Source organism: Bubalus bubalis, chromosome 8, assembly GCF_019923935.1.
Source record: "Bubalus bubalis isolate 160015118507 breed Murrah chromosome 8, NDDB_SH_1, whole genome shotgun sequence".
Taxonomy (NCBI): domain Eukaryota; kingdom Metazoa; phylum Chordata; class Mammalia; order Artiodactyla; family Bovidae; genus Bubalus; species Bubalus bubalis.
Window position 1 is genome coordinate 87,583,173 of NC_059164.1, and position 26,781 is coordinate 87,609,953.

The 26,781-nt window shown below is 38.1% G+C and overlaps 1 protein-coding gene across 2 annotated transcripts in view; it reads right to left on the reverse strand.

Annotated features, from left to right (window-relative positions):
- WASL (WASP like actin nucleation promoting factor) overlaps positions 1-25,433 on the reverse strand; it is an 85,469-nt gene extending 60,036 nt beyond the window's left edge. Inside the window, exon 1 of one of the 2 annotated variants that reach the window (XM_044946835.2) lies at positions 24,884-25,433. In XM_044946835.2, the coding sequence (XP_044802770.1) occupies positions 24,884-25,000 (117 nt within the window). In that variant the 5' untranslated portion in view covers positions 25,001-25,433. The remainder of the gene's footprint in view (positions 1-24,883) is intronic. The other variant, XM_006060582.4, reaches the window with a different exon arrangement.
- Positions 25,434-26,781: the final 1,348 nt, after the last annotated feature.

The following is a 26,781-nucleotide window of genomic DNA, read 5'->3' on the forward strand; positions in this document are numbered from 1 at the left end:
CAATGCAGGAGACCTGGGTTTGAGCCTTGGGTCAGGAAGGGAATGGCAATCCACTCCAGTATTCTGGCCTGGAGAATACCATGGACAGTGGAACCTGGCAGGCTGTAGTCCATGGGGTCACAAGAGCAGGACAGGACTGAGTGGCTAACACTTTCACTTTCAAACTACACAAATGAACAAATGATTGGGTTAAACATTTTTTGGATAGGAAATACTATCCAAAAGAGTATTTGGATAGGAAATACTAAAGAATAAAATGGAATATAGAATTAAAAAGCCAATAAGAAGCAAACATGCTGAGAAATCTAAAGTTCATTTGAAAAAAACAAAAAGCCCTGTTCAGGAAAAATTATGAGCACTGAGGTAGCTAGTACAGGGGTTTCCCCATCAGTACTCATAGATAATAAGAACAGTTCTCCTGGAAGGAAGCCTAATGGAGTGCTTCCTTAACAAAAGAGTTGCCATAAATCCCCTACGGTACAGCCCATGCACTCAGAAAATAGAGGCAGGCATTACTCAAACTTGCTTATGTGGAACAGTAATAAATTTATATAGCACTGTAATAAATTTATAAAGCATAGAAGAAAGTTTTTAGTAATCAGGAGGGATGAGAAACATATAATCAAAGATAATATACAGTGTAAAAGAAGAGCTATAACTGACTGGCAATAACTATAAAAAGTCTTAACATGGTCAAGATGAATAAATTCATAAGGTAAGATAGTTTGCATCCAACACAAGGAAATACAACACAGTAAAATATATGGTACCCAAAATGTTGACAGATAATCTAGCTTATCATATAGAAATTAAAATAAGTTCAGTTTGATGTATTTAAATTAGGGTAATGGAGTAACTCATTTTAGAAAGCCTTCCATCAAAACTATTAAAATAATTCAAATCTTACATTATTAAAACAAACCTTCAGAACTTTAAAACTACCCAAAATTACTCAGGCAACTAGAATTTTCTAGATCAGTTAAAAATACCTACTCATTTCATTAAATAAGCCACAGTTCAGCTATCAATGGGATACTAAACAGCTGCTTAAAAAAGAAATGAAGAGGCTCTTTAAGTCTAAATAACACTGTTATGTGAGAAAAAAGCAAAATACAAAATGAGTACAGTATAGTATTTATGTGCAATAGTGGAAGCAAGAATAAATAATTTTCGTTGCTTAAATATGGGTGGTTGGTGGTTTAGTTGCTAAGTTGTGCCCAACTCTTGCGACCCCATGGACTGTAGCCTGCCAGGCTCCTCTGTTCATGGGATTCTCCAGGCAAGAATACTGGAGTGGGTTGCCATTTCCTTCTCCAAAAGAAAAAGACATAGAAAACTAGTAACAGTTGCCAGTTGTTTATGGGTTTTGTGTGTGTACATGGGTTTTATCAGGCAAATGCAGGATAGGATAGGACAAAAATATTTCTTCTCATACATTTAATTTTATTTATTTATTTATTTATTTGAAATGATGCCATTTTATTTTTTTTTATTTATTTTTTATTTTTTTTAATTTTTTATTTTTAAAATTTTATTTTATTTTTAAACTTCATTTAATTTTAAACTATGCAAATATTTTAGCTTTTCAAATAATTAAATATTGATTTGACAAATATACTCACACCAAAAAACACAAAAGACCTATTCAAGTCATATCATGGTACAAGTCTGAGAAAAATAAAAAAGATCATCTTTCCAGTTTAGAAACTATAACCAAGGAAGAATTTCTAGTAGTTTTCAAAAGTCTTTCCCCTTTAAAAAAAAAAAAATTAAAAGTAAACATTGCTGAATAGAACATATTAGAGTGTCTAAACCTATAAAGGGAAAAGCAAACTTTGGCTAGTATGGGGAGAAAGCCTGTGTCTGTAACGAAGGTAAAGTCTATGATTTCTTTCACAGACTCTCTTTAAGTCTTCTGAACTCTTAAACGTGATTAATCAAGATAAGCAAGTTTAAAATTCAATCGACTATCCCCCACATTTGTTATAATATATGCAGCAATTCATAATTACCCAAGCTTTTAAAGGCAATCACAGGAATGTGCATACATATTTTATATATAAGCACATTTAATTTGCTTGATTTTCATATGTACAATCAAGCTGGGAGAAGGACATGCAAAGAGAAGCTTTAACTAAGAGTAAGGAACAGTTTAAATTCAACATACAAGCTGACTTAAGGACTTAATGTACAACATTTGAGACTCTCTTATACATTATACATAAGAATCAGATAAGCAAAAAAAAAAGGGAGGGGGGAGGATAGGCAAGACCTTTCCAAAGTTGTTTTTAAGATTTATACTTCATTACAGCTTCACCGGTGGCTCAGATGGTGAAGAAACTGTATGCAATGTGGGAGAGCTAGATTCCATCCCTGGGGTTGGGAAGATCCCCTGGAGGAGGGCATGGCAACCCACTCCAGTATTCTTGCCTGGAGAATCCCATGGACGGAGGAGCCTGGTGGGCTACAGTCCATGGGGTTGCAAAGAGTCAGATGTGACTGACTGACTAAGCACAGAACATACTTTATTACAACTTCTTAAAAGACTTAAAAATGTAATGTAAAACATTAATAATGATCTAGTCAGTAATCAGAAAAAGAAATTTACTCAATAAACCAGATTTTATCCTCAGAAAACTTAATGTTGCTAGTTTCAAAGGGCAATTTTTATTCAAAATATGTGAGCCAATATGTCTAACTCTGGTTATTATTACTGAAATTGAATGACCATGCATAACAGATATTAGACTGCGATCCCTACAAAGGAGTCGGGTATTAAAAGGTATTTCATATTAGTTTTCCTTTTAAAAGAACTTAACCATTTAATAGATCAAGAACTTGTGGGTAGCAGGGGCAGGAGACAGAGGAGAATATGAGGATTTTACATAGTAAAAGAAGTTTCAGTATTCCTTGGTTTTCAGCAAGTGGGTCAATGAAAATAAAGAGAACCAAAAGGGAAAAAACAAAACATAAAAACCAAGCTTCCAAACACACACAAGACACTCTTCAAACCTTTACCATCTTCAAATCTAGAACCAAAGTTGTAACTAAAAAACTGAAATTCCAATACTTTGGCCACCTGATGTGAAGAACGGACTCACTAGAAAAGACCCTGAAGCTGGGAAAGACTGAAGGCAGGAGAAGGGGATGACAGAGGATGAGACGGTTGGATGGCATCACTGACTCGATGGACATGAGTCTGAGCAAGCTCTGGGAGTTGGTGATGATTTGGGATGCCTGATGTGCTGCAGTCCATGGGGTCGCAAAGAGTCGGACACAACTGAGTGACTGAACTGAACTGTAGTAAAGAGTAAACAATTTTTAATAACGATACCTAAAGAAGGTTTAGGTCAGTGAGAGATCAAACCATCCTGGACTGTATCTTGGTCGGATATTCACTAGCTTTTATCAATATATAATAAACCTACACCGCTGCAGGTGCTGCTTGTTCCCAACCCCCAATACTTCTAATTGTTAGTGACCTGTTGCCTCTCTCCAGGGACAAGCACAGAGGCTACAGCTCTGTCAGTTTAGATTCTCTCCTGGAAATTTGGTTTCCCAAACGGAGTCACAAGACTAAGGAGTTCAGGGAGATTACTGGAGTTGAGAGAAGGTCCACTGACTCCTGTCACTATTCTCAGAGCCTCCCAGCCTCCTACTGTTCCTGAAATTTTATTGTTCAATTCTGTTTTGGAGTCCATGGGATCCTCTGATAGCCAACACATTCCTTTTCCCTCAACATTAGCTGTAACATTTCCTTGACACAGCCAATGAAGCATTTATCACTGAATGATTTGTTACAGGTTGTTATGTGAGGTCTGCTTCACCAATAAACAGTTTATCTTCTAAAGACAAAGGCCATGATGTACCCTCAGCCCTAGCAAAGTATTTCATATGCAGTGTGCACTCATTCACTGAATGAAATAAAAAGGATGGAAAGTGAAAGGATTCTTAGAATCATATTAATTATTGCTACATTATCAAAATGATTTTAAATATTTTTCAAAAAAGTAGCAACTGCTAATCTGTGGTATTTAAATTATTTTTAGAAGAATGACAGCAATTCTCTTCTTGGCACCTCAATTAACCGTAAACATCTATATGACATGGTGAAAACCTTCAGTCAATGCAATGCCATTCCTAATATTTTAACTGCCACAAAACACAGGAATTTGCTTCCACCACAATCTCTACCCACAGAAAAGGGGATCATACTTCCACCCACAGAAAAGCATACCAAAGTCAAAATATACTTTGAAAAAGAAGAATGCATTTTCCCCACTAATTTTCAAAGCACGTCAAGGCCAGTAAGATGAGCACAGAAGCAGGAAACAATTTCCAGTATGCTGAGTTAAATAAACAAACTATTTAGTGGCTTTTAAGTGAACCTAAAAAATAGTGCTAATCTTTTAGAGTATACTCAATCCCATCCGTCTGTATCCAGTTCACATTTATAGAATACATCAACAGTAGAATATACGTTCTTTTCAAACTTACATGCAATAATCACCAAGACAGACCATATCCTGGGCCATAAAACACAACAATAAGGAAATCATACCAAGTATGTTCTCAGACAACAATGTAGAAATCAATATAACAAAGACAGCTGGAGATTTTCAAAACATTCGGAGATGAAACATACTTCTAAATAGCAGACGGATCAATGAAATCTCAAGAGAAATCTTAAAATATTTTGAACTAAACGAAAATGAAAACATGACTTACCATTGTGGAATGCAGCAAAAGCAGTGCCTAGTGGAAAATTTATAGCACTGAATGCATGTATGAGAAAAGAAAAAAAAATCTATAATCGATAACCTAAGTATGTACTTTGGGAAACTAAAAACGAAGAGCAAATTAAATTCAAAGCAAAAGAAAAGAAGAATAAAATTTGCATCAGAAATCAATGCAATTGAAAATAGGAATAAAGAAATGAAAAGATCAATAAAATTAATATATTTTTATCAAGATTAAATAAGAAAAAAAAAGGTAAGACACAAATTAATAACATGAGGGCCCAGAAATAGATCCACATAAACACATGCAACTGATCTTTGATTAAGGAGCAAAGACAATCCAATGGAAAAAGGATAATCTTCCTGAAATATGGACAACCACTTAAAAAAACAACAAAATCAATCTAGATACTGCTCTTACACACTTCACAAAAGTTAACTCTAAATTGATCACAAATTTAATTGCCAAATGTGAAGCTGTAAAACCTTCTAAAAGATAACACAGGAAAAAATGTACATGACCCTGGGTTTCATGATGACTTTTTAGAAACAAGAGCAAAAGCACTACCTACAAAAGAGAACAATGATATACTGGACTTCATTAAAAAAAACTTCTGCTCTGCAAAAGAAACTGATAAAGGAATGAAAAGCCACAGACTGAGTGAAAATATGTATATAAACATATGATAAAGGAGACATACCAAAAAAGAGAACTCTTAAAACTCAAAAATAAGAAACTATCCAACTAAAACTTGGGCAAAAAGACTAAACAGACACCTCAGCAAAGAAGATACACAGCAAATAAGCATACAAAAAGATACTCAGTATCATACACCATTAGAAATGGCTAATTAGAACAATGAGACATGACTATAAACCTATTGCTGCTAAGTCGCTTAAGTCGGTCTGACTCTGTGCGACCCTACAGACGGCTGCCCACAAGGCTCCCCCGTCCCTGGGATTCTCCAGGCAAGAACACGGGAGTGGGTTGCCATTTCCTTCTCCAATGCATGAAAGTGAAAAGTCAAAGTGAAGTTGCTCAGTCATGACTGACTCTTCACGACCCCATGGACTGCAGCCTACCAGGCTCCTCCATCTATGGGATTTGCCAGGCAAGACTACTGGAGTGGGTTGCCATTGCCTTCTCCGATGAACCTATTGGTATTAACTAAAATCCAAAACACTGCTCACACCAAATACTGGGGAGAATGTGTAACAACAGAAACTGTCATTTATCCCCAGTAGGAATACAAAATGCAACAGTTTTGGAAGACAGTTTGGCAGTTTCTAACAAAGCTAACCACAGGTTTCCCACATGACGCAGCCATCGTGTTTCTAGATATTTACCCAAGTCAACTGTAAATGTACATCCATGCACGAACCAGCACGAATGTTTACAGCACCTTTACTCACAACTACCAAAAACTGAAGCAACTGAGATTCCCTTTAACAGGTGAAATGAATAAACTGTGATACATCCACACTAAAATGAAACATTTTTAATTATTAAAAAGTAACAAGCTATTGAGTTATAAAAAGGCATGGAGGAATCTTAAATGCTAAATGAAAGAAACCAGTCTGTAAATACTACCTATTGCATGGTTCCAATTACATGACATTCTGGAAAAGGCAAAACTACAAAGTAAAAAAAAAAAAAAATCAATGAATCCTAGAGTTTCAAAAGGAGGGATACACAGTGGAGCTTTCGGTATTTTTAGGGCATACCACTCTGTGTGGTATCACAATGGTGGGGATATGACAAGCATTTGTGAAAACCAAAATCTATAGATCTGTACAGATTTAAATCTCCTTGAACTACAGACATGAACTAATAATAATGCATCAATACTGGCTCATCGATTTTAACAAATGTATCATACTAATGCAAGCCATTCATTACAGGACAAAGTGGGGTGGGGAAAGGGAGACAGGGTATATGTAAATCCTTCAGACTTTCCAAACAATTTTTCTGTAAATCTAAAACTGCTGGAAAAAAAATTAAGTCTACTAATTAAAAAAAACAAACAAGCTAATTATCTATTAGAAAGCAGTCTTTCAAACATAAATTTGGACTACAACCAAGAATAATCATAATTGAGAAACAGGAACAAAGAAGAGAGGAACTACATGAATATTAATTGAAAATTGTTTTCAATGATGAGAACTAAAAAAGATTTGTATCTTCAGATATATTTAATTAGTCATTATTGCAAAAGGGGGGAATGGTCTTAAAATACAGCAACTAACAAATGCAGAGTATTTTGATGGAAAATTAAAAAATAACACCTTACCATTAAAATTCAAAGACAAATGTCACAATATCTGATATACAATTAAAAAAAAAAAAAAAACTACCAAGCATGTGAAAAAGCAGAAAAATGTGATTCACAGTGAAGATAAGGATAAATCATGAAAAACTGATACAGATGTTAGAAATTATAGACAAGGACATTAAAACATTTGCCATAACTGTATTCCATACATTAGCCAGAGCAAAGATAGAACATGTTAAATACTTAGAAACATAGAATATACTTTTAAAAATCCAAATTAAAACTCTGGAAATGAAAACTACAATATATGAGAAGAAGCCAACATCTAAATGGTATTAATGGCAGATCAGACACTGTAGACAAGAGACTACTGACTTCACATAGCACTAGCTACTAACTCAAAGTAACAGTGAGAATGAGATGGAAAGAAACAAAAATGAGCTCTACAATACTGAGGTCTACGGCAACTTCAAGCACTTTACATGTGTCTAGTTTTTTTGAAGTTTAGCTTTTCTTTGGAGGGGGGAGTGGATATTGGGGGGAAAAGCCTGAAAATTTTCTAAACTTGATATCGATTTATTATAAATTCACATATCCAAGAAGTTTAAGAAATCCCAACATTATAAGAAAACTATAGCAGAAGCACATTATAATCAGAGTCCTTAAAACCAGTAATAAAGAGAAAAATCTTAAAAGTAATCTGAGGGAAAAAAAAGACATACTGTGTACAGAAGATTAAAGAAAACAACAACAGTAGAATTCCTGTCAGCAGTAACTGCAAATCAGAAGATAATGGAGCAACATTTTATAGAAATTAAAAAAACCTATCAATGTAGAATTATGTATCCAGAAAAAACATCTTTCAAGTTCAGGGCAAAATATAGACTAGATGTTTTTCACTTCCCTGGTGGTATGAAGGATAGGAACCCAGCTGCCAATGCAAGCGTTTGATCCCTGGTCTAGGAAGATTCCACATGCACGGAGCAACTAAACCCACACACCACAACTACTGAAGCCCGCACACTCTAGAGCCAGTGAGCTGCGACTACTGAAACCGATTAACCTAGAGCCTGTGCTCTGCAACGAGAGAAGCCACTGCAATGAGAATCCAGACCACCGCAACTGGAGAGTAGTCCCCGCTCTCTGCAACTACAGAAAGCCTGGGCACAGAAACAAAGAGCACAACCAAAAGTTAAATAATAAATAAAGACAGATTAAGAAAAATAATAGTAAATAAAATTAAATTTAAAAATATAGATTTTTTTCAGAAACACAAAGCTGTAAGAATTTATCAGCAGCAGACCTGTACAATAAGAGATGTTCAAGGGGGGAAAAAAAAAGTAGGGGAGACAGGGAGGGAGGGAAGGACAGCAAGAGGGAAAAAATATTTGGACTTAAGAAAACTGACAGCAGAAAGAAATCTGAATCTACACAAAGGAATTAAAGACAAAAGAAATGATAATAAGTGGATAAATACAAAACTTTCCCCCCCCTTACTTTCAAATCACCTTTAAAAATATTTAAATCATTAGAGCAAAACAACAATGTATCATGGAATTGAAAGGTAAAATGTATGGCAACAATATAGCACAATGTCCTGAAGGGAAGAAATGGAACTGTGCAATTATATACAGCTCTTTCAAAAGTGCTAAAATATCCTTTGAACACAGACCACAGTAAGTTAAAGACATACACCCTAAGCCCTAAACACTGTAAGCCCTAAAGCAACTACAAAAACAGAAGTTACAATAGACCAAAAAACGAGATTAAAAGAAAACTATTAACTCAATCTAAAAAAAGGCAGAAAAAAAGAGAAAATGAACAAAGAGGATGTGAGACAAACAGAAAGCAAGCAGTAAGATGGTAGATTTTAAATCCAATCATATCAATAATGATTTAAATGTAAATGGTCTAAACATCCAAAGTAAATATTACCAGATTGGTCTTCAAAAGGAAAACCTAACTATGTGCCGCATATATGAAGCCTATTTTAAGTACATAGACACAAGAATATTAAAAATAATGCCAAAAAAGATTATAACACCAACTAAAAGAAAGCTTCAGTAACAGCTGATTTCAGAAGAAAGTATGTCAGAGACAATGGAGGTCATTTCATGATGATGGTCAATTCTTCAACAGGACATAACTGTTGCAATGTTTATGCTCGTGATAAACACGTCAAAACAAATGAAGAGAAACTGATATAAATGCAAGGACAAATTCATAACAATAATGGAAGAATTTAACAGCTTTCTCTCAAAATTGATAGAGCAAGTAGACAGAAAGTCAGTAAGGATAAAGAAGACTTAAACTATGCTACTGATCAACTTGATATAATTAACATTTGCTGAACACTCCACCATGGCACTAGTGGTAAAGAACCCGCCTGCCAATGCTGGAGAAGCTAAGACACACAGGTTCAATCCCTGGGCAGGGAAGATCCCCTTGGGGAGGGCATGGCAACCCACTCCAGTATTCTTGCTTAGAGAATTCCATGGAGAGAGGAGCCTTGTGGGCTACAGTCCATAGGGTTGCCGAGTCGGACACAACTAAAGCAACTTAGCATGCACGCACGGCACCTAACAACAGTGAAATACATGTTATTTTCAAGTGCATGTGGAACATCAATTTAAACCATATTCTTATACATAAAAAGGATCCATATATTTTCTAATATAATGGAATTAAGTTAGAAATCAGTAGAAGAATAACTGGAAAATCCCTAAACCTTGAACACTAAATCGCATGCTTCTAGAAAACAGCAACAGAAAATGTGTGGGTCAAAGAAATGAAAAGGAAAATTAGAAAGTAATTTAAATTAAATGAAAATACAACATATCCAATATATGAGATGCCAGTAAAGCAGTATTTGCAAGATAATGTACAGTACTAAATATCCACGTTAGAAAAAGGTCTCAAACCAATAACCTGAGTAGTTATCACCTTACAAAAGAAAAGCAATTTAAATTCAATGAAAGCAAAAAAAAAAATATATATATATATATATATATATCAGAACAGAAATCAATAAAAAACAAGAAAAACAGTAGAAATCAGTTAAACTAAAACCTGTTTTGTTAAGAAAAATCAATAAAATTAACATACCTCTAGCCAGACTAATTAAGAAAATTATATAATGTCTATTTATTTCCAAATAACACAGGAAAGAGAAAAGTGACTGGAGATATAAAGCAAACAAGACTAGCCATGAGTTGATACCCATTATCCTATTTTATAATTTGCATATGTTTAAAAGTTTCTATAATAAAGATGGTTAAAAAAAAAAGAGGGCATGAGGTAAATTTATATGTACCTCATATAATAACAGACTCTTTGCAGGTAAAGTGCATATGCATTCATACACATACCTACAAATAAAACGGAAAGAGACATGTCAAATCCTTAAGAGCTTTCTATGGAGACTAATTATATTAGGAGATAAGAGGTATAAAAGGCTATTTTATCTTTTAATTCCATATAGTCACTGTGTGCGTGTGTTTTTTAACAATGAGTATAACTGGGATCGTTTTTGTACCTAAAATTAAAAAAAAAATTTGATGGCTAGTACACTTGATGTGGGGGCTTCCCAGGTGGCTCAGTGGTAAAGAGTCTGCCTGCCAACTTAGGGGCCGCAGGGAACACAGGTTTGACCTGGGTCAGGCAGATCCCCTGGAGGGGAAATGGTGACCCGCTCCAGTATTTTTGCCTGGAAAATCCCCATGGGCAGAGAAGCTTTGTTGGCTTACAGTCCATGCGGTCAAAAAAAGTCGGACGCAACTGAGCGTGCACATACACACAATATGAAAATTATATAACTATGGAAGGAAATAAGGACATTTTTAAAAAAAGACTTGCTTTCCAATAGAAATCCTCACTAAGTCAATTTTTCCTAAATTAATTGACGAATCCAAAGCTATTTTAAAGCAAATATTTTTTGATGAGAGATGGGGTGGGAGGTAAAGTCGTGAAAAAAGTACCAAGTACACGCACATAATCACTTTGAATGCTAGTAAGGGTATGCGCAAAACCTTCAAGCTAGGCTTCAGGAGTACATGAACCAAGAACTTCCAGATGGACAAGTTGGGTTTAGAAAACGCAGAGGAACCAGACAGAGATCAAATTGCCAACATTCACTGCATCACAGAAAAGTCAAGGGAATTCCAGAAAAACATCTACTTCTGCTTCATTGACTACGCTAAAGCCTTTAACTGTGTGGATCACAACAAACTGAAAAATTCTTAAACAGATGGGAATACCAGACTGCCTGCCTCCTGAGAAACCTGTATGCAGGTCAAGAAGCAATAGTTAGAATCAGATATGGAACAACTGACTAGTTCAAAATTAGGAAAGGCTGTATATGTCAAAAGAAATGCAAAAAAGCAAAATGGCTGTCTGAGGAGGCCTTACAAATAACTATGAAAAGAAGAGAAGCAAAAAGCAAAGGAGAAAAGGAAAGATATACCCATTTGAATGCAGAGTTCCAAAGAATACCAAGGAGAGATAAGAAAGCCTTCCTCAGCGAGCAATGCAAAGAAATAGAGGAAAACAACAGAACGGAAAAGACTAGAGTTCTCTTCAAGAAAATTAGAGATACTAAGGGAACATTTCATGCAAACATGGGCTCAATGAAGGATAGAAATGGTATGGACCTAACAGAAGGAGAATATATTAAGAAGAGGTGGCAAGAATACACAGAAGAATTATACAAAAAAGATCTTCACGACCCAGATAATCACAATGGTGTGATCACTCACCTAGAGCCAGGCATCCTGGAATGTGAAGTCAAGTGGGTCTTAGGAAGCATCACTACGAACAAAGCTAGTGGAGGTGATGGAATTCCAGTTGAGCTATTTCAAATCCTGAAAGATGATGCTGTCAAAGTGCTGCACTCAATATGCCAGGAAATTTGGAAAACTCAGCAGTGGCCACAGGACTGGAAAAGGTCAGTTTTCATTCCAATCCCAAAGAAAAGCGATGCCAAAGAATGTTCAAACTACCACACTATTGCACTTATCACACACACTAGTAAAGTAATGCTCAAAATTCTCGAAGCCAGGCTTCAGCAAGACGTGAACCGTGAACTTCCTGATGTTCAAGATGGTTTTAGAAAAGGCAGAGGAACCAGAGATCAAATTGCCAACATCCACTGGATCATCAAAAAAGCAAGAGAGTTTCAGAAAAACATTTATCTCTGCTTTATTGACTATGCCAAAGCCTTTGACTGTGTGGATCATAATAAACTGTGGAAAATTCTGAAAGAGATTGGAATACCAGACCACCTGACCTGCCTCTTGAGAAACCTGTATGTAGGTCAGGAAGCAACAGTTCAAACTGGACATGGAACAACAGACTGGTTCCAAATAGGAAAAGCAGTACGTCAAGGCTGTATATCATCACCCTGCTTATTTAACTTATATGCAGAGTACATCATGAGAAACACCTGGGCTGGAGGAAGCACAAGCTGGAATCAAAATTGCCTGGAGAAATATCAATAACCTCAGATATGCAGATGACACCACCCTTATGGCAGAAAGTGAAAAACTAAAGAGCCTCTTGATGAAAGTGAAAGAGGAGACTGAAAAAGTTGGCTTAAAGTTCAACATTCAGAAAACAAAGATCATGGCATCCGGCCCCATCACTTCATGGCCAATAGATGGGGAAACAGTGGCTGACTTTATTTTTCTGGGCTCCAAAATCACTGCAGATGGTGACTGCAGCCATGAAATTAAAAGATGCTTACTCCTGGAAGAAAGTTATAACCAACCTAGTTCAGTTCAGTTGCTCAGTCATGTCCGACTCTTTGCAACCCCGTGAACAGCAGCACGCCAGGCCTCCCTGTCCATCACCAACTCCCAGAGTTCACCCAAACCCATGTCCGTTGAGTCAGTGATGCCAACCAATCATCTCATCCTCTGTTGTCCCCTTCTCCTCCTGCCCTCAATCTTTCCCAGCATCAGGGTCTTTTCAAATGACCAACCTATACAGCATATGAAAAAGCAGAGACATTACTTTGTCAATAAAGGTCGTCTGGTCAAGGCTATGGTTTTTCCAATAGTCATGTATGGATGTGACAGTTGGACTATAAAGAAAGCTGAGTGCCAAAGAACTGATGCTTTTGAACTGTGGTGATGGAGAAGACTCTTGAGAGTCCCTTGGACTGCAAGGAGAGCCAACCAGTCCATTCTAAAGGAGATCAGTTCTGGGTGTTCATTGGTAGGACTGATGTTGAAGCTGAAACTCCAATACTTTGGCCACCTGATGGGAAGAGCTGACTCATCTGAAAAGACCCTGATGCTGGGAAAGATTGAGGGCAGGAGGAGAAGGGGATGGCAGAAGATGAGATGGGTGGATGGCATCACCGACTCAATGGACATGGGTTTTGGTGGACTGCTCGAGTTGGTGTTGGACAGGGAGGCCTGGCATGCTGTGGTTCATGGGATTGCAAAGAGTTGGACATGACTGAGTGACTGAACTGAACTGAACTGATGGGAAGAGCTGACTCATTTCAAAAGACCCCGATGTTTGGAAAAATTGAAGGCAGGAGGAGAAGGGGACGACAGAGTATGAGATGGTTAGATGGCATCACTGACTCAATGGACATGAGTTTGGGTAAACTCCAGGAGTTGGTGATGGACAGGGAGGCCTGGCATGCTGTGGTTCATGGGGTCGCAAAGAGTCGGACACGACTGAGCAACTGAACTGTGTATGTCAAGGCTGTATATGTCACCCTGCTTATTTAACTTCTATGCAGAGTACATCATAGGAAATGCTGGATGAATAACAAGCTGGAATCCAGATCGCCAGGAGAAATATCAACCTCAGACAGCAGATGACTCTACTCTAATGGCAGAAAGTAAAGAGGAACTAAAGAGCTTCTTGATGAAGGTGAAAGAAAGTGAAAAAGCTGGCCTGAAACTCAACATTCAAACATCTAAGATCATGGTATCTGGTCCCATCACTTCATGGCAAATAGAAAAGTGGAAGCAGTGACAGATTTTATTTTCTTGGGCTCCAAAAAAACTGTAGACGGTAACTGTAACTATAAAATTAAGAAACTTGCTTCTCAGAAGGAAAGCTATCACAAACCTAAACACCATAATAAAAAGCAGAGACATTACTTTACCAACAAAGGTCCATCTAGTCAAAGCTATGGTTTTTCCAGTAGTCACATACAGATGTGAGAGTTGGACAATGAAGAAGGCTGAATGCCAAAACATAGATAGATGCTTTCAAACTGTGGTGCTGGAGAAGACTCTTGAGAGTTCTTTGGACTGCAAGGAGATCAAAGCAGTCAATCCTAAAGGAAATCAGTCCTGAATATTCATTGGAAGGACTGATGCTGAAACTGAAGCTCCAATACGTTGGCCACCTGATGCAAAGACCTGACTCACTGGAAAAGACCCTGATGCCTGGGAAGATTGAGTGCAGGAAGAGTAGAGGATGGCAGAGAATGAGATTGTTAAGACAGCATCACTGACTCAAGGGATATGAATCTGAACAAACTCAGGGAGATAGTAAAGGACAGGGAAGCTTGTTGTGTTGCAGTTCATGGGGCTGCAAAGAATCAGAAATGACTTAGTGACTGAACAACAACATAGGCACATAAAAACAGCTAGAAAATATTGACAAGGAGAGTAATGAGGGACTTGTATGCAGTGCTCAGTCGCTCAGTCTTGTCTAACTCTTTGAGTGACCCATGGACTGTAGCCCGCCAGGTTCCTCTGTCCATGGAGATTCTCCAGGCAAGAATACTGGAGTGGGTTGCCATGCCCTTCTCCAGGGGATCTTCCAATCCAGGGATCGAACCCTGGTCTCCCACAATACAGGCAGATTCTTTACCGTCTGAGTCACCAGTGAAGCCCAATGAGGGACTTAAAACTAATCAAACTGTATCATTGTTATAAAGCTATACTAACTAAAAATTCTATACACTGACAAAAAAATTTAAAAAAAAAAAGAATGTAGAAATGGAGCTAAGTACATCTGATAATGTGGTAAATTACTGGGGTAGCATTTCAAATAGGTATAGAAAAATGAACTGCTCAATAAATAGTGTCATGGCCATTTGTATTATAAAAATGTAATACTATGACTCTTGTTTTCCAAAGTCACTTCCAGAAAGATCAAAGATAATAGGTATAAAATAAAACAACAGATGTACTAGGAAAATGTGAGGAAATATTCTTGCAATTCTGAACTAAGCCAGTATTAAATAAAAACTTGATACACTTGAAAGACTATCACATTTAACTACACAATATTAAAAACCTATGCAATGACCAAAAATATTTCTGTCAAAAAATAAAATGATGACTGCTGAAAAATATTTTAGTATAAAATTACTATTCCTAAATAGTTCTCAGGTCACTAAAAAAAGGAAATAATTCAATAGAAAAATGGTCTATAGACAACAACAGGTAATTACAGAAGAAATATAAATGACCAACAGACTCAAAAAGGTAACTTCTTCAGAAAAGAGATTTTTTTCACCAGTAAATGGTCAAATGCAAAAAAGATTTTAAACTGTAATGTTGATGCGATTAGACAGTTTCATAATAACTGTTTTGGAAGACAATTAAGCAGTATCCATTACTATTTTTTAATGCTCATGCTCTCTGACTTCATTTCTTAGAGTTTACTCTATAGATACCTGGAAAGGATACAAAGAAATAATATTTGAATGTTCATTACAACACTGTTTCAAAGGCAAAAACTTGGAAAGTAAAAATACCCATGGTTTTGAGTTGAACTGTGTGTCTCCCTAAAAAAACACACTGATGTACTATCCCTAACCCCTGTTTATCTGTGAACATGACCATATATCAAAAGAGATTCTTTGCAGATGTAATCGAATTAAGATGAGGTCTTTAGGGCTGACACTAGTTCAATAACTGGTTTCCTTACACAAAAAGAAGACAGAGAAACAGACAAGTAGAGAACAAAAAGAGAATCCTGTGATGATTACACAGGTAGAGACTGGAGTCATGAAAGTATAAGCCAAAGAATATAAAGAATGGTCAGCAGATGCCAGAAGCTAGGAGATGTATGGGACAGATCCTCTCTCAGGGCTGCCAAAAGGAACCAATCCCGCCAACACCTTGATTTTGGACTTCTAGCCTCTAAAAATGTGAGAGATTAAATTTGTTTTTTAAGCCACACAGTTTGTGGTATCCTGTTACACTAGCCCTAGAACGCTGTTACAGAGGTTAGTAAGTTATAAGGAATACATAAAATATAGGATGCAGTAATAAAAAGGATGCAACCAATATAAATGAACATGGCAATATCTGAAAGATACAAAATATAAGTGAAAAAGTTAACCTGCAGAATACCATTTTCTGGTAATTTATAAAGAAAGCATCTTTCTTCCCTTTAAACTCCTTACTGAAATTCATCCTTGTCAAATGCTGGTCAAGTCAAATATGGGCTAGACTGCCTACCTCTTTATCTTCACAGGCATTGATACCTTCACAGATCTACTTCCACTCCTAAGGCCTAGATAATAAACATTACACAAAGGATTCCAACAGCTCTAATCTTATAATTTCTACTATCGAGCCATTTCCACAAGGAGGTTCTGTTGTCATCTTGAATTCAGAGTCAACCAAATATTGCCATTTTTTTCTTCACTATACTTCAAGAATATAGCTTTGGAATGGAACTAGATTTCATGGACAGTGATCCTGGACTGACTGACAGTGGCTGCATGTAGGAATACACTGAGTGAATCAGAAACCCCATCGTGACAAAGTAGGAAAAATCACTGTGAGTGATAGGTGGTATCTGCCATGAGAACTAAGGCCAAGTATTTACTCATTCTTTTTCTGTTCTAGATGTCACTACAGTTCAGGTTCCTTAGCCAGGCCAGGTCTGGTCTGCTAAGATAATGAATAAGAAAATATTTAGTAAACGTTAAAGCTCAGGAATTTCCCTGGTGGCTAAGCAGTAAAGAATACACCTGCAATGTAAGAGACATGGGTTTGATGCCTGGGTTGGGAAGATCCCCTGGAGAAGGAAATGGCAACTCACTCCACTACTCTTGCCTGTGAGATCCCATGGATACAGGAGCCTGGCAGGCTACGGTCCAAGGGATCGCAAGAGTCAGACAAGACTTAGCGACTAAATCACAACCACAAAGTGTTACTCAATTATTATTATGAATAAGAATTTCCAGTTTTCCCCATTTCTAGATACTTCCTACCTTGACGTTGAGTCAAAATCTTTGTGACTTCTCCCTTTATATGTTCAGTTATGTGTTTGGCTGCTCAGTTGCGTCCGACTCTTTGTGGCCCCATGGACTGTAGCCCTCCAGGCTCCTCTGTCCATAGAACTTCCCAGGTAAGAATACTGGAGCAGGTTGCCATTTCCTACTCCAGGGGACCTTCTCGACCCAAGGATCAATCTCACATCTCTTCTGTCTCCTGCACTGGCAGGCAGATTCGTTAGGACTGTGCCACCTGGGGAGCATGACTTCTCCCTACTTAGGGACTAAAGCTCAATTCCTAGGTCTGACATTCAAGGTCTTCTCTAAAATATGGCTGCGATTTATCCTTCAAACTTATCATTCAGTATCTCCTCAAGCAAATACCATTCTCAATTCTAGCCAAGCCAGTCTATTCAGTATTTTCAAATACTTCCTGCAAATTTTCTACTCCATAGTTGCTCACACATTTCCCTACACTTGAACTGAATGGCTTCCTGTTCTGACATAAATTCTACAGGCCATTCAAGACATCATGCTCAAGCCCCATAATGATGTATTAAAACTCACAGTGATATACCTACTTCTTCTAATATTCAAAACTTTACACTGGCTTGCAAAACTATCTTGATGTGCATAATTTTTGTCTTCCCTGACTACTTAGTAAAGAACTAAGAGGTAAGGACTACATCTTCCTTACCCTTTTCATATATTTCAAGATACTGAGGCAAGTCCTTGATTCTTGATCATGATGATATTTTATTAATAAAAATAGAGGAAATCATTTGATTAGCTTCATGCACTGCATACAAATCAATCAGCTCCTTTACTACCCAGAAATTTCTTAGGTATTTCAGTTTGGAGAGAGAATTTCACTTAAATTTATTTTGGAACCAAACAAACGACAAACCACTTCTATTTTAACACTTAAAAATACTAGATACTTTGAGCTTCTCCAAGTTTAACATAAAAGTTTTAACTTTAAACACTTCATTGTCCTACAGTTACTGTGTATTTGTTTGATGATAATTTTTTTTAAGGCATTTTACTTTCCCAGATGTCTTCTGTATTTCTCTTTGTTTCAATTTACCTGGTCTTTAATGAGTACTCCTTTTACAGAGATAGACTTCTATAGAAATCTTCAGGTCAAGTAAAAAATAAGTTTTTTTTACTAATAAAATAAGTAAAAATAAGCAAAATCACCATGGCAGACAAACTGAGGAGCCAAGGACACTGAAAACAATTAAACTATTATAACAGACAGTCATACCAACTGAAATATGAAGTTACTCCAAACCTTTCATTGGATTCTATTTTCTAAAGAGAACTTTCTTAGATCCACCTCCTCCACATTACACCAGTTATTTGGTCTCTTAAAAAAAAAATTCATAAATTCCTTTATAACACATCGTAAAGTGAAACTGGTGTTTTCTAATAATTTTACTCTCTTATATTAACACTATAATGATGTAATCCTCTATTACTTCCAAGAATACTGATGTAGATACAATAAATAAAAACAGAATACATTTTTGTTACACTACGTTTATGAATACAGTCAAATATTCCAAATGTTTTCTAATTAGTAAACAACATTTAACACTTAAAAAATAGCAGATCATTCAGTCACATGGCAGTAAGAATTTTATTTATGTTAGCAATATATATTAGTCTGGACAAGACTGTATGAACTTGTTTTGCTTCCAGAATCTTTACAGTGACATTAATAATGCTGAGTTCTAAACTGTTAGATCAAAGCTACAACTCTCAGAGTATTTACGATGAAACTGAACTCTTTCCTGCTCTTATAAATCTCAACTTTTAGTCTCCCTAAAATAACCAAGTCAGTTCACTATAACTATTGAATTTAACACTTAAAAACTAAAAACTGAAAGAAAAAAAAGCAAATTATTTTTAACCTTAGATAATAAGCAATAAAGGGTAATATCAAACTATCATATCACTAATACAGTGTCGCATAAGAAATAAGGTTCTAGATGGAATTGGTTAACGAAATATTGGACTTGGTAACTCCATCTTAATTAAAAGACATACTTATAATATAAAAATGCCTTGTAATAAAAATAAATAATAATAATAATAATTCAAAGTTAAGAGCTGATTATTCCATTACTAATGCTGTTTAATTCTGTTAACCCTGGTCTTTCTGAGGTAAAATGCCTATTAAATTGTGATGCTAAAGAAAAAGTGAGTTAGAAATGGGAATCTGCAATGAAATGGTTTTAGATGATCTACCTTGCACTTAGATAATCTATCTTGCACTTTGATATATATTATCTTTGTCTCCACTGTGCAAAACAGAAATATGCCAAGGTTAACAGAAGGGCTGATCTTTCTCTGCTCGAGTCCCTGGCAACTAGAATATTTAGAGCGGTAGAACATTAAAGGTGGAAAGACTGTGGTGTGTTCTGTCCAACCACTCAGTTTCAGATCAGCAAAGTGGTCAGGAAAGTTAGGAAGATGGGGATTTTTGTTCACATTCATAATTAATCAGTGGCAGAGCATGGACAAAAATCCAGGAACTCCTCTTATACAAGTATCCCCTCTTTCCTTTCCGGTCAGCAACCAGAAGGGCTAAGGTTACCCAGAAATTCCCCAAATAGATTTGTTCCAGCTGCTGCTTAACTCTTATTTACATACTCTATAATGCACTGACTTTCAGCCAAAATGTTAGAATTAACTTACCTAAATCAAAACAAATGTAATATACAGTTAAAGATTTTACTTTAAAACCTCCCTGCCACTAACAAGAAATCTAAACCAAGTAGTCAACAGTATTAATGACAACATTCTTTCACATGCTTCTCTAAACTCCCAAAACACTTTATAAGTGGCAGGCATTCTAACTGCTTTACACACATCATTGTACTATTCTCTGAAATTGTTGGCTAAGTTCATTTTACAAATATAGACACTAAGGCTTATACTTGTGAAGAAGTCTGCCTATACTACAGAGCTAAGAATAACAAGAAACAGGATAGATAAACCCTGATCTGCTGGATTCTTCTAAATCTCCTGTGCTTACAGCCTATCCTGTATGAAATTCGCTTTTGTATTTACCTTTTTTCCTCTTCACTAGCTTAGGTTGTCTTCCTGTCTTTGTCTCTTCCAAATCCAAATCCCATGAATTTTAACCTTTTCCCTCCTAACATAAAACTAAAGGTGAAACATATTCCCAGAACTACCTTCCCTCTGGGACTGCCTCAATTAAGGCCTTCATCAAGACAATGATCTCTCTAGGCACCTCTCCCTCTAAACCTATTTAAGAATTTAGAACAGAAACAAAGTTAACTGTTGGACAGCTACTGCTACCAACCATATTAGTTAAGCAGAAGAATTAAACCGCTTTATTCTCCTAATAAATGAAGACCAAAGTCCAGATACCATGCGCATTAGAAACTGAAGGTTTTAACAACCTGATCAAGCAATGAGAAAAGCTGAACGAACTAAGGAGTATACAAGCTAACTATTTTACTTCTGCAATCAAGAAGTATGCACTGATCTATATGCTGTTTATTATCAAAATTATATAAGACTGTAGACGTAAAGTCCAATCTCACAGAATTACATACAGGGTGAGAAAAAAAATACACAAAAATTAAAAGACAATAATAAGCAAGTTAAAACAAGTGCTAAGGAACTAAAAATAAATACATAAATAAACATTAAAATTAGTTAATTAAAATGTCTTCTTAAATATCACTAAAAAACAAACCAAGTGACTATGCAGGGAATGGTAGCAGTCAATAACATTTCTAACCCCAATCCAAATGGGAGATGGTTGCTGAGAGATAGTATAGATTTTGTTTTTTCTCCAATTCTTAATATCATCCTTGAATAAGGAACATATATACATGTTTACCTCTTCTTGGCAAGATGGCTGTACTCTTTATAGAAAATAATTAATCACATGACATGAAAGGCAAAAGAACAAAACAAGATTTAATGATCTTGTGTTTACCCCTTCTTAATTATTCTAAGAAAATACTAACAGCTATGAACTGCACTAGAACTATTAACTTTATGTAAAAGTATATTAACATATATTTATATATTTACATATGGCTTTAAATGAAACCTCAGCTTTCTCAAAATCTATTTTTAAAAACTGTGGTAAAACTATAGATTTACTGAAGATTCACATCCTCCATGAAAACAATCACCAACTTAGAGTTTCACTAACATCTAGGCATATTTACACATAGTGACACATGCATGTTTCTACATACTTTTTCTGCCGATTGTTTTATATGTGCCTCTTCCCCAGTTTCCTTCTCTCATGCCCTCTAAGGGGGATGAAATTCTATTGGAGTCTTTTTGTCCTTGATCCCACCAGCACTGGTTTAATTCATACCCTCATCATATTTCATGGAGCTTATTGTAAACATGTATCTGACCTCCTTTGCCTCCAATCCTTCTATAGTGACTCCACCTTCCTCCTCGAACTTTAAAAGTCAAATCTGATCTTGTGGTATACCACTAATCAGTGCAATACTTCCTCAACTGCATCTCTCTTGCATCCACATCTATGAAATATGCATTGTTATTTTAAGGGGATAGAGAAATGGCATCCTGAAAGAGCTCAACTTAATTTAATAAATCACAGAATATGGGCCAAAAATTGAGGGAAAACCTATTAACACTTCCAATGTGCTTCAGGATCACCCTATTAGAAAACTGTGAATTTCAGCAGTGATTCTCAAACTGTGATGTAACTTAGTCTCTACTAAGCTTGCTAAAAACAGAAATGCCCAAGTGCCCAAGTTCCACCTCAGATCAACAAATCTGAATATTATCTAGGAATCTGACCTAGCCATACACATTTGTAATAATCTCCCAATGATTCCAACACATATGTAAACCTGAGAACCCTTCTTGCTTCATAACATACTATCAGTAGGTCCCCTGACTTCCCAAGCTGTTTCATACTTCTCACAACCTGGGGGGAACAGCTGACCCTCTGAATTTCTAGATATGAAGGACTGACTGACAGGGACTTGAGCATTCAATGACGACTATACTTTCTAGACTTAAATATTCAAGTACTGACCATTCTAAAATGCTTTTACTCATTCTCTCTTGTGATCTCCTAAACCTTTATAAAAATAACAACATCCACACATTTATGGACAGTCCTGATACACACAACCACCCAATGAGATGTATTCCTATTCTAGAAATGAGAAAACCAATTCTAGGACAGGGGGCTTAAGAAACTCATCCAAATTGACACTATGAATTTAAACCCCGGACTGCTGATTACAAACCTAGGATATTTTCCATTGTAACATGCAGTGTCTTACCAGTCACTGTGAAGTACTGATGTACTTAGCAGTTTACACATTAGTTTCTTTATCTAGATTCAGTAAGCTCCCTGAGGGGACACATCAACTCTGATTTTGACCTCAACAATTAGCTACTCAATACTAATTTGCTGAGTGAAAGAAGGAATGAAACTCCTTGAGAGCTAGGACTGTAACTACTCCAGCTTCATTTTCTTGCAAATTCTTAGAGCTCTGATTGCACTTCTTGCTTAACAAATTTGGTCTGACCTGTAAATCTCACTGCATGATTTTTTTTTTTAATGAGACAAAATATTTCAGTAATGTACAAAATACTGCAAGGTCAGCAAAGGGGGGAGAACTATTTCAGAAATTAAGATCTCATTCTTTACTGTCTAATAATGGGAGACTTCAAACATTAATCTTTGCAACCATTTCATTCAACAAGAGCAGGTAACTCCAACAGTGTGGGTTCTAAATGACAGAAATCCATTCTTTATCTATCGCTGTATTCTTACACGTCTGTCATTTCTTTGACACCAGTGAACATTATAGGAAATGCAGAGCAATTAGTCAGTATGCTTGTGTATAAATGTAATTCCCTCCCTGCCTAATGTGTCTGGTATGTAACACATAGTACAACTACTTCCTTTTCTGAGACAGATTATATAACTTAAGTAGTATACCAGAAAATGTTTTAAAAAAACTTTTCATTTGCAGATAATGTCACCTTCAAATTGCTGGAGATTTTTCCTAAGTTGAAAATATGCACAAATTAGGGCTGCTTTAAGAATCTTACACTTTTAATTGTATCAGCTTCTAGTGAAAAAAAAAAGTGATTATTCCTTTAACACCACTTTTAAATAAATAACAAGAAAAAAACTTCTAAAACAACATGATGTAGTGGAAAGTACAACACAACAGGCATCAGGAGTCCTGCTTTTCTAGTTCCGGCTACATTACTAAATTGCTGTGAGACAGAGGGCTCACCGGCTCAGTTATCTTGTTTGTATAAAAAGTGTTGTGGGGAGAGTGAAGAGGGGGCTTGACTGTCTTCACAGCTGTTTTCCCAAATCCTGATTTTAAGCCACCTCCCTCACTTTATTCTAATCAGGTCTAACTTCTGAAGTATGAAACACATCTGCAAGGAATGTAATGATTCAATCTGCTACCAGGTGAACAGGATACAAAGGGTAAACTCCTAGAAAGTTAACAATTAATCTAGTAACTTCCCAGACCTTGTCTAATCCTAACTTCTTAAACAAGCAGGTGCAGTCTGGGTGACACATTTAACATTAGGAAGGAAAGCTGTAAAAGGTACAGCTCTGTTGACATTTCCCTCGGTGGTTCAGGGGTACCAGTGGCACAGACTCTGCAGATGTTAACCAGTAAAGTGGGGAGAAAGGGACCCGAAGAGCGTTTCAACAGTCTCAACCACAGCTCAACTCAACCACCCCAGTAAGATGCAGGCTGACAAGGCCTACCCCACAAAGCACAACCTCCCCACCCCCAGAAGCGCCAGCAGCCAATGTAATGAATGCTTCCGTCAACAACACATTCCCCTTCCCACAGCAGAGCTGCTGGCTCCAACCGGCCATCTGGAGTTGGAACAGGCCGCACAGCACCGACCTAAGACCCATTCTCAGATCCCAAAAGGCCAAGAACTGCTGGAGATCGCGGTTCCCCTGAGCTTGGTTCTGGGAGAGCAGCATCTCCCACCAATGCAAACAAACAACAACAAAAACAGTGGAAAGGAGAGAGAAACCAGGCCTGAGCGAGACTGCTGGAGAAATAAACCTCGTTTCTCTGCAGTGGGGAGCAGTAGCACTACCTGCCCCCCGTTCTAAACCGATGCACTCGACTTCATTCCTTCCTGAGATCCTCAAGGGAGAATAAAAGACCTTACGGCCCGATTCATTCATATCTAGGTCTCGGTCCCCGACCCACCCACTCCTGAAACCAATGGCATTGTGAAGGAAAGTACCCCCACATCGGGGTCGTAGGAGAAGCGAGAGCCAGTCCAGGAGCCCAGTCACTACGATCAAGCAGCTCCTGTAAAAAGATCCCCGCGAGGCCTGACAGCAAAGTCTGAACAAGCAGCAGAGGCACGGACCCGGGTCCAAGCGAGCAGGGCTCCAGGACAGGCCTGCGGACCTGACACTTCCCTGCTCCCCGGGCAGGTCCGGGAGGCGGCCTCCGGCCCGCACTGCCCTCACCCAGGGATCCGGGTCAGAGAGAGGCCTAGCCGGCAGTCCGACCCTCCCCACGCCGCTCCCGCCTCCTTCCCCGCTCCCACTTCGCGGCGCTCCCTCCCGAGCCCGGGAGGCTGAGGTCGGGGGCGGCGATGCGGGTCTCACAGCCACTGACCACACATTTCTTGCCGAGGAAGGTGAAGAGGGACTCGTTCTCCTGCGGGGTGAGCAGCAGGGACCCCACGTTGGTGACTCTCCGCGGCGGCGGCGGCTGCTGCTGGCCGGAGCTCATGGTTTCGCCGGCGGGGTAGGGAGGCCAGGGCCGTCTCCTCCGGCGAGTGGGCGAGCGCTCGTTCCCCTTCTGGGTGACAGGGGCGGGAGGAGGGGAATCAGAGGCGTAGCATCTCGCAGCTCCTCCGGCGCAGGGAGGAGGCCACGGAAGGAGGAGCCGACGGCGGGCCGCTGTGAGAAAGGGAAGCTCCTCGTTCCCGCCGGGGTAGGCTCTGGCCGGATGGTCGTTGTCCTCGCACTCCGGCGACTGCGCTAAACTCCCAACTCCTCCCCCAACCTTCCTACAGCGGCAGTGGCGGCGGCGGCGGCAACGGCCTCACAATCCAACATGGCAGCGGGGTACGGGCGAGACCACAGGACGCGAGACGCGGGGGAGCGCGCCGGAAACGCGCGGCTGCGGGCCGGGCCCCGGGAGGAACCCCACCTCCCCACGCCGCGCCTGGCTTCGCCTAGCCGGCCCGAGGCCACGCCCACTTCCGGCTGAGGCGCGGGCTACGAGCGCTCTGAGGTCTGATGCGGGGCTGTGGGTCCATCGCAGCCTTTGGCGTCCGAACTCGTTCCTCGGATAGTCTTCTTCTACAGAGGTTTGAAGAGAGGAAGTGGCTCGTCTCCGCCACCGAGCTGTCATCCCTTCTTCTGAGACGCACACCTTTGAGGAGCATCAGTGCAGACACAGGTCTCCGTCCCCGAAATAGCTTTTTTCTGAGGCGCGACTGCCAGATTTTCGAGCTCCTGTCAGAAAGTTCTGGAAGTTGGAGACGGTAAATGGGAGAAGGGACGCCCTTCCCTGTGTTCCTCGGCAGGTCGCTCAGAGCCGCAGGTGCCTGCGGTTTCTCAGACTTTGTCCCAACTTCAACAGTGGAAATGGATGAATGGGCCTCTGCCAGGATTGTGGAAGAGACCTTGCTGATGGACGTTCCTAAAAAGCAAAGGCACTTAGAAAAGGTTTCTACTGCCCGCTGGTATTTCTCAAAAGGATAAGTGTATTTGTAACGTTGCAGTTCAGGTTCGTTTCTCTATGGGTCCTCCACACACTTCCCCCTGATGTTTTATGAATTGAAAAATACTTCTTTTTTCCCTCCTCATGTTTTTCTTTATCTCAAACACCAAAGGCCTTGTTTTCTCTTTATCCAAAGTGAATGTACCCATTTAGAGATGTCACTCAGAAAAATACATCTAACTTAATCCTTAGAAGTAAATCTCAGGAATCTTTTAAAAATTTATATTCAATATTGGAAACTACCTAGGGTAACTCCCTTTGTTCAGTAGGTTAAACACGAGACAGCTCTCTTAAAACGAAGTTTGGTAATATGGAGATGATAAATAATAAACACTGCTCTGAATTATAGAATAAGCATCTCCACTTTGAACAAATTAGCATTTATTGCATAATCGTTACTTACCATCATGTTTGCTTATTATTAAACAAAAAACTTATGTTAAACTCAAGACATCTATCCTTTGACAAATGCAAGTTGGTAAAACTATTTGATTTTAATATTTCTGAAAGCTCCCAGTACAAATCTTGGGTATACTAAACAGATTGTTAAGCCATTATCAATACTCTTTAAAAATATTATTAGAAAATTAAAATGAAGGCTGCCTTAATGAAATTAACTGAATGGAAATAAATCTAAAAGGAAAATGTAATCATAGTTCTATGAGTCCTCACATAAAATATGGATATGTCAAAGTTACCTTGGTTTACAGTGTTAGGGAAAAAGGTGATTTCGAGAAAGCAGGCAGACTTTTCGTACAATAATTAGGTTTGGAAAGTCAGAA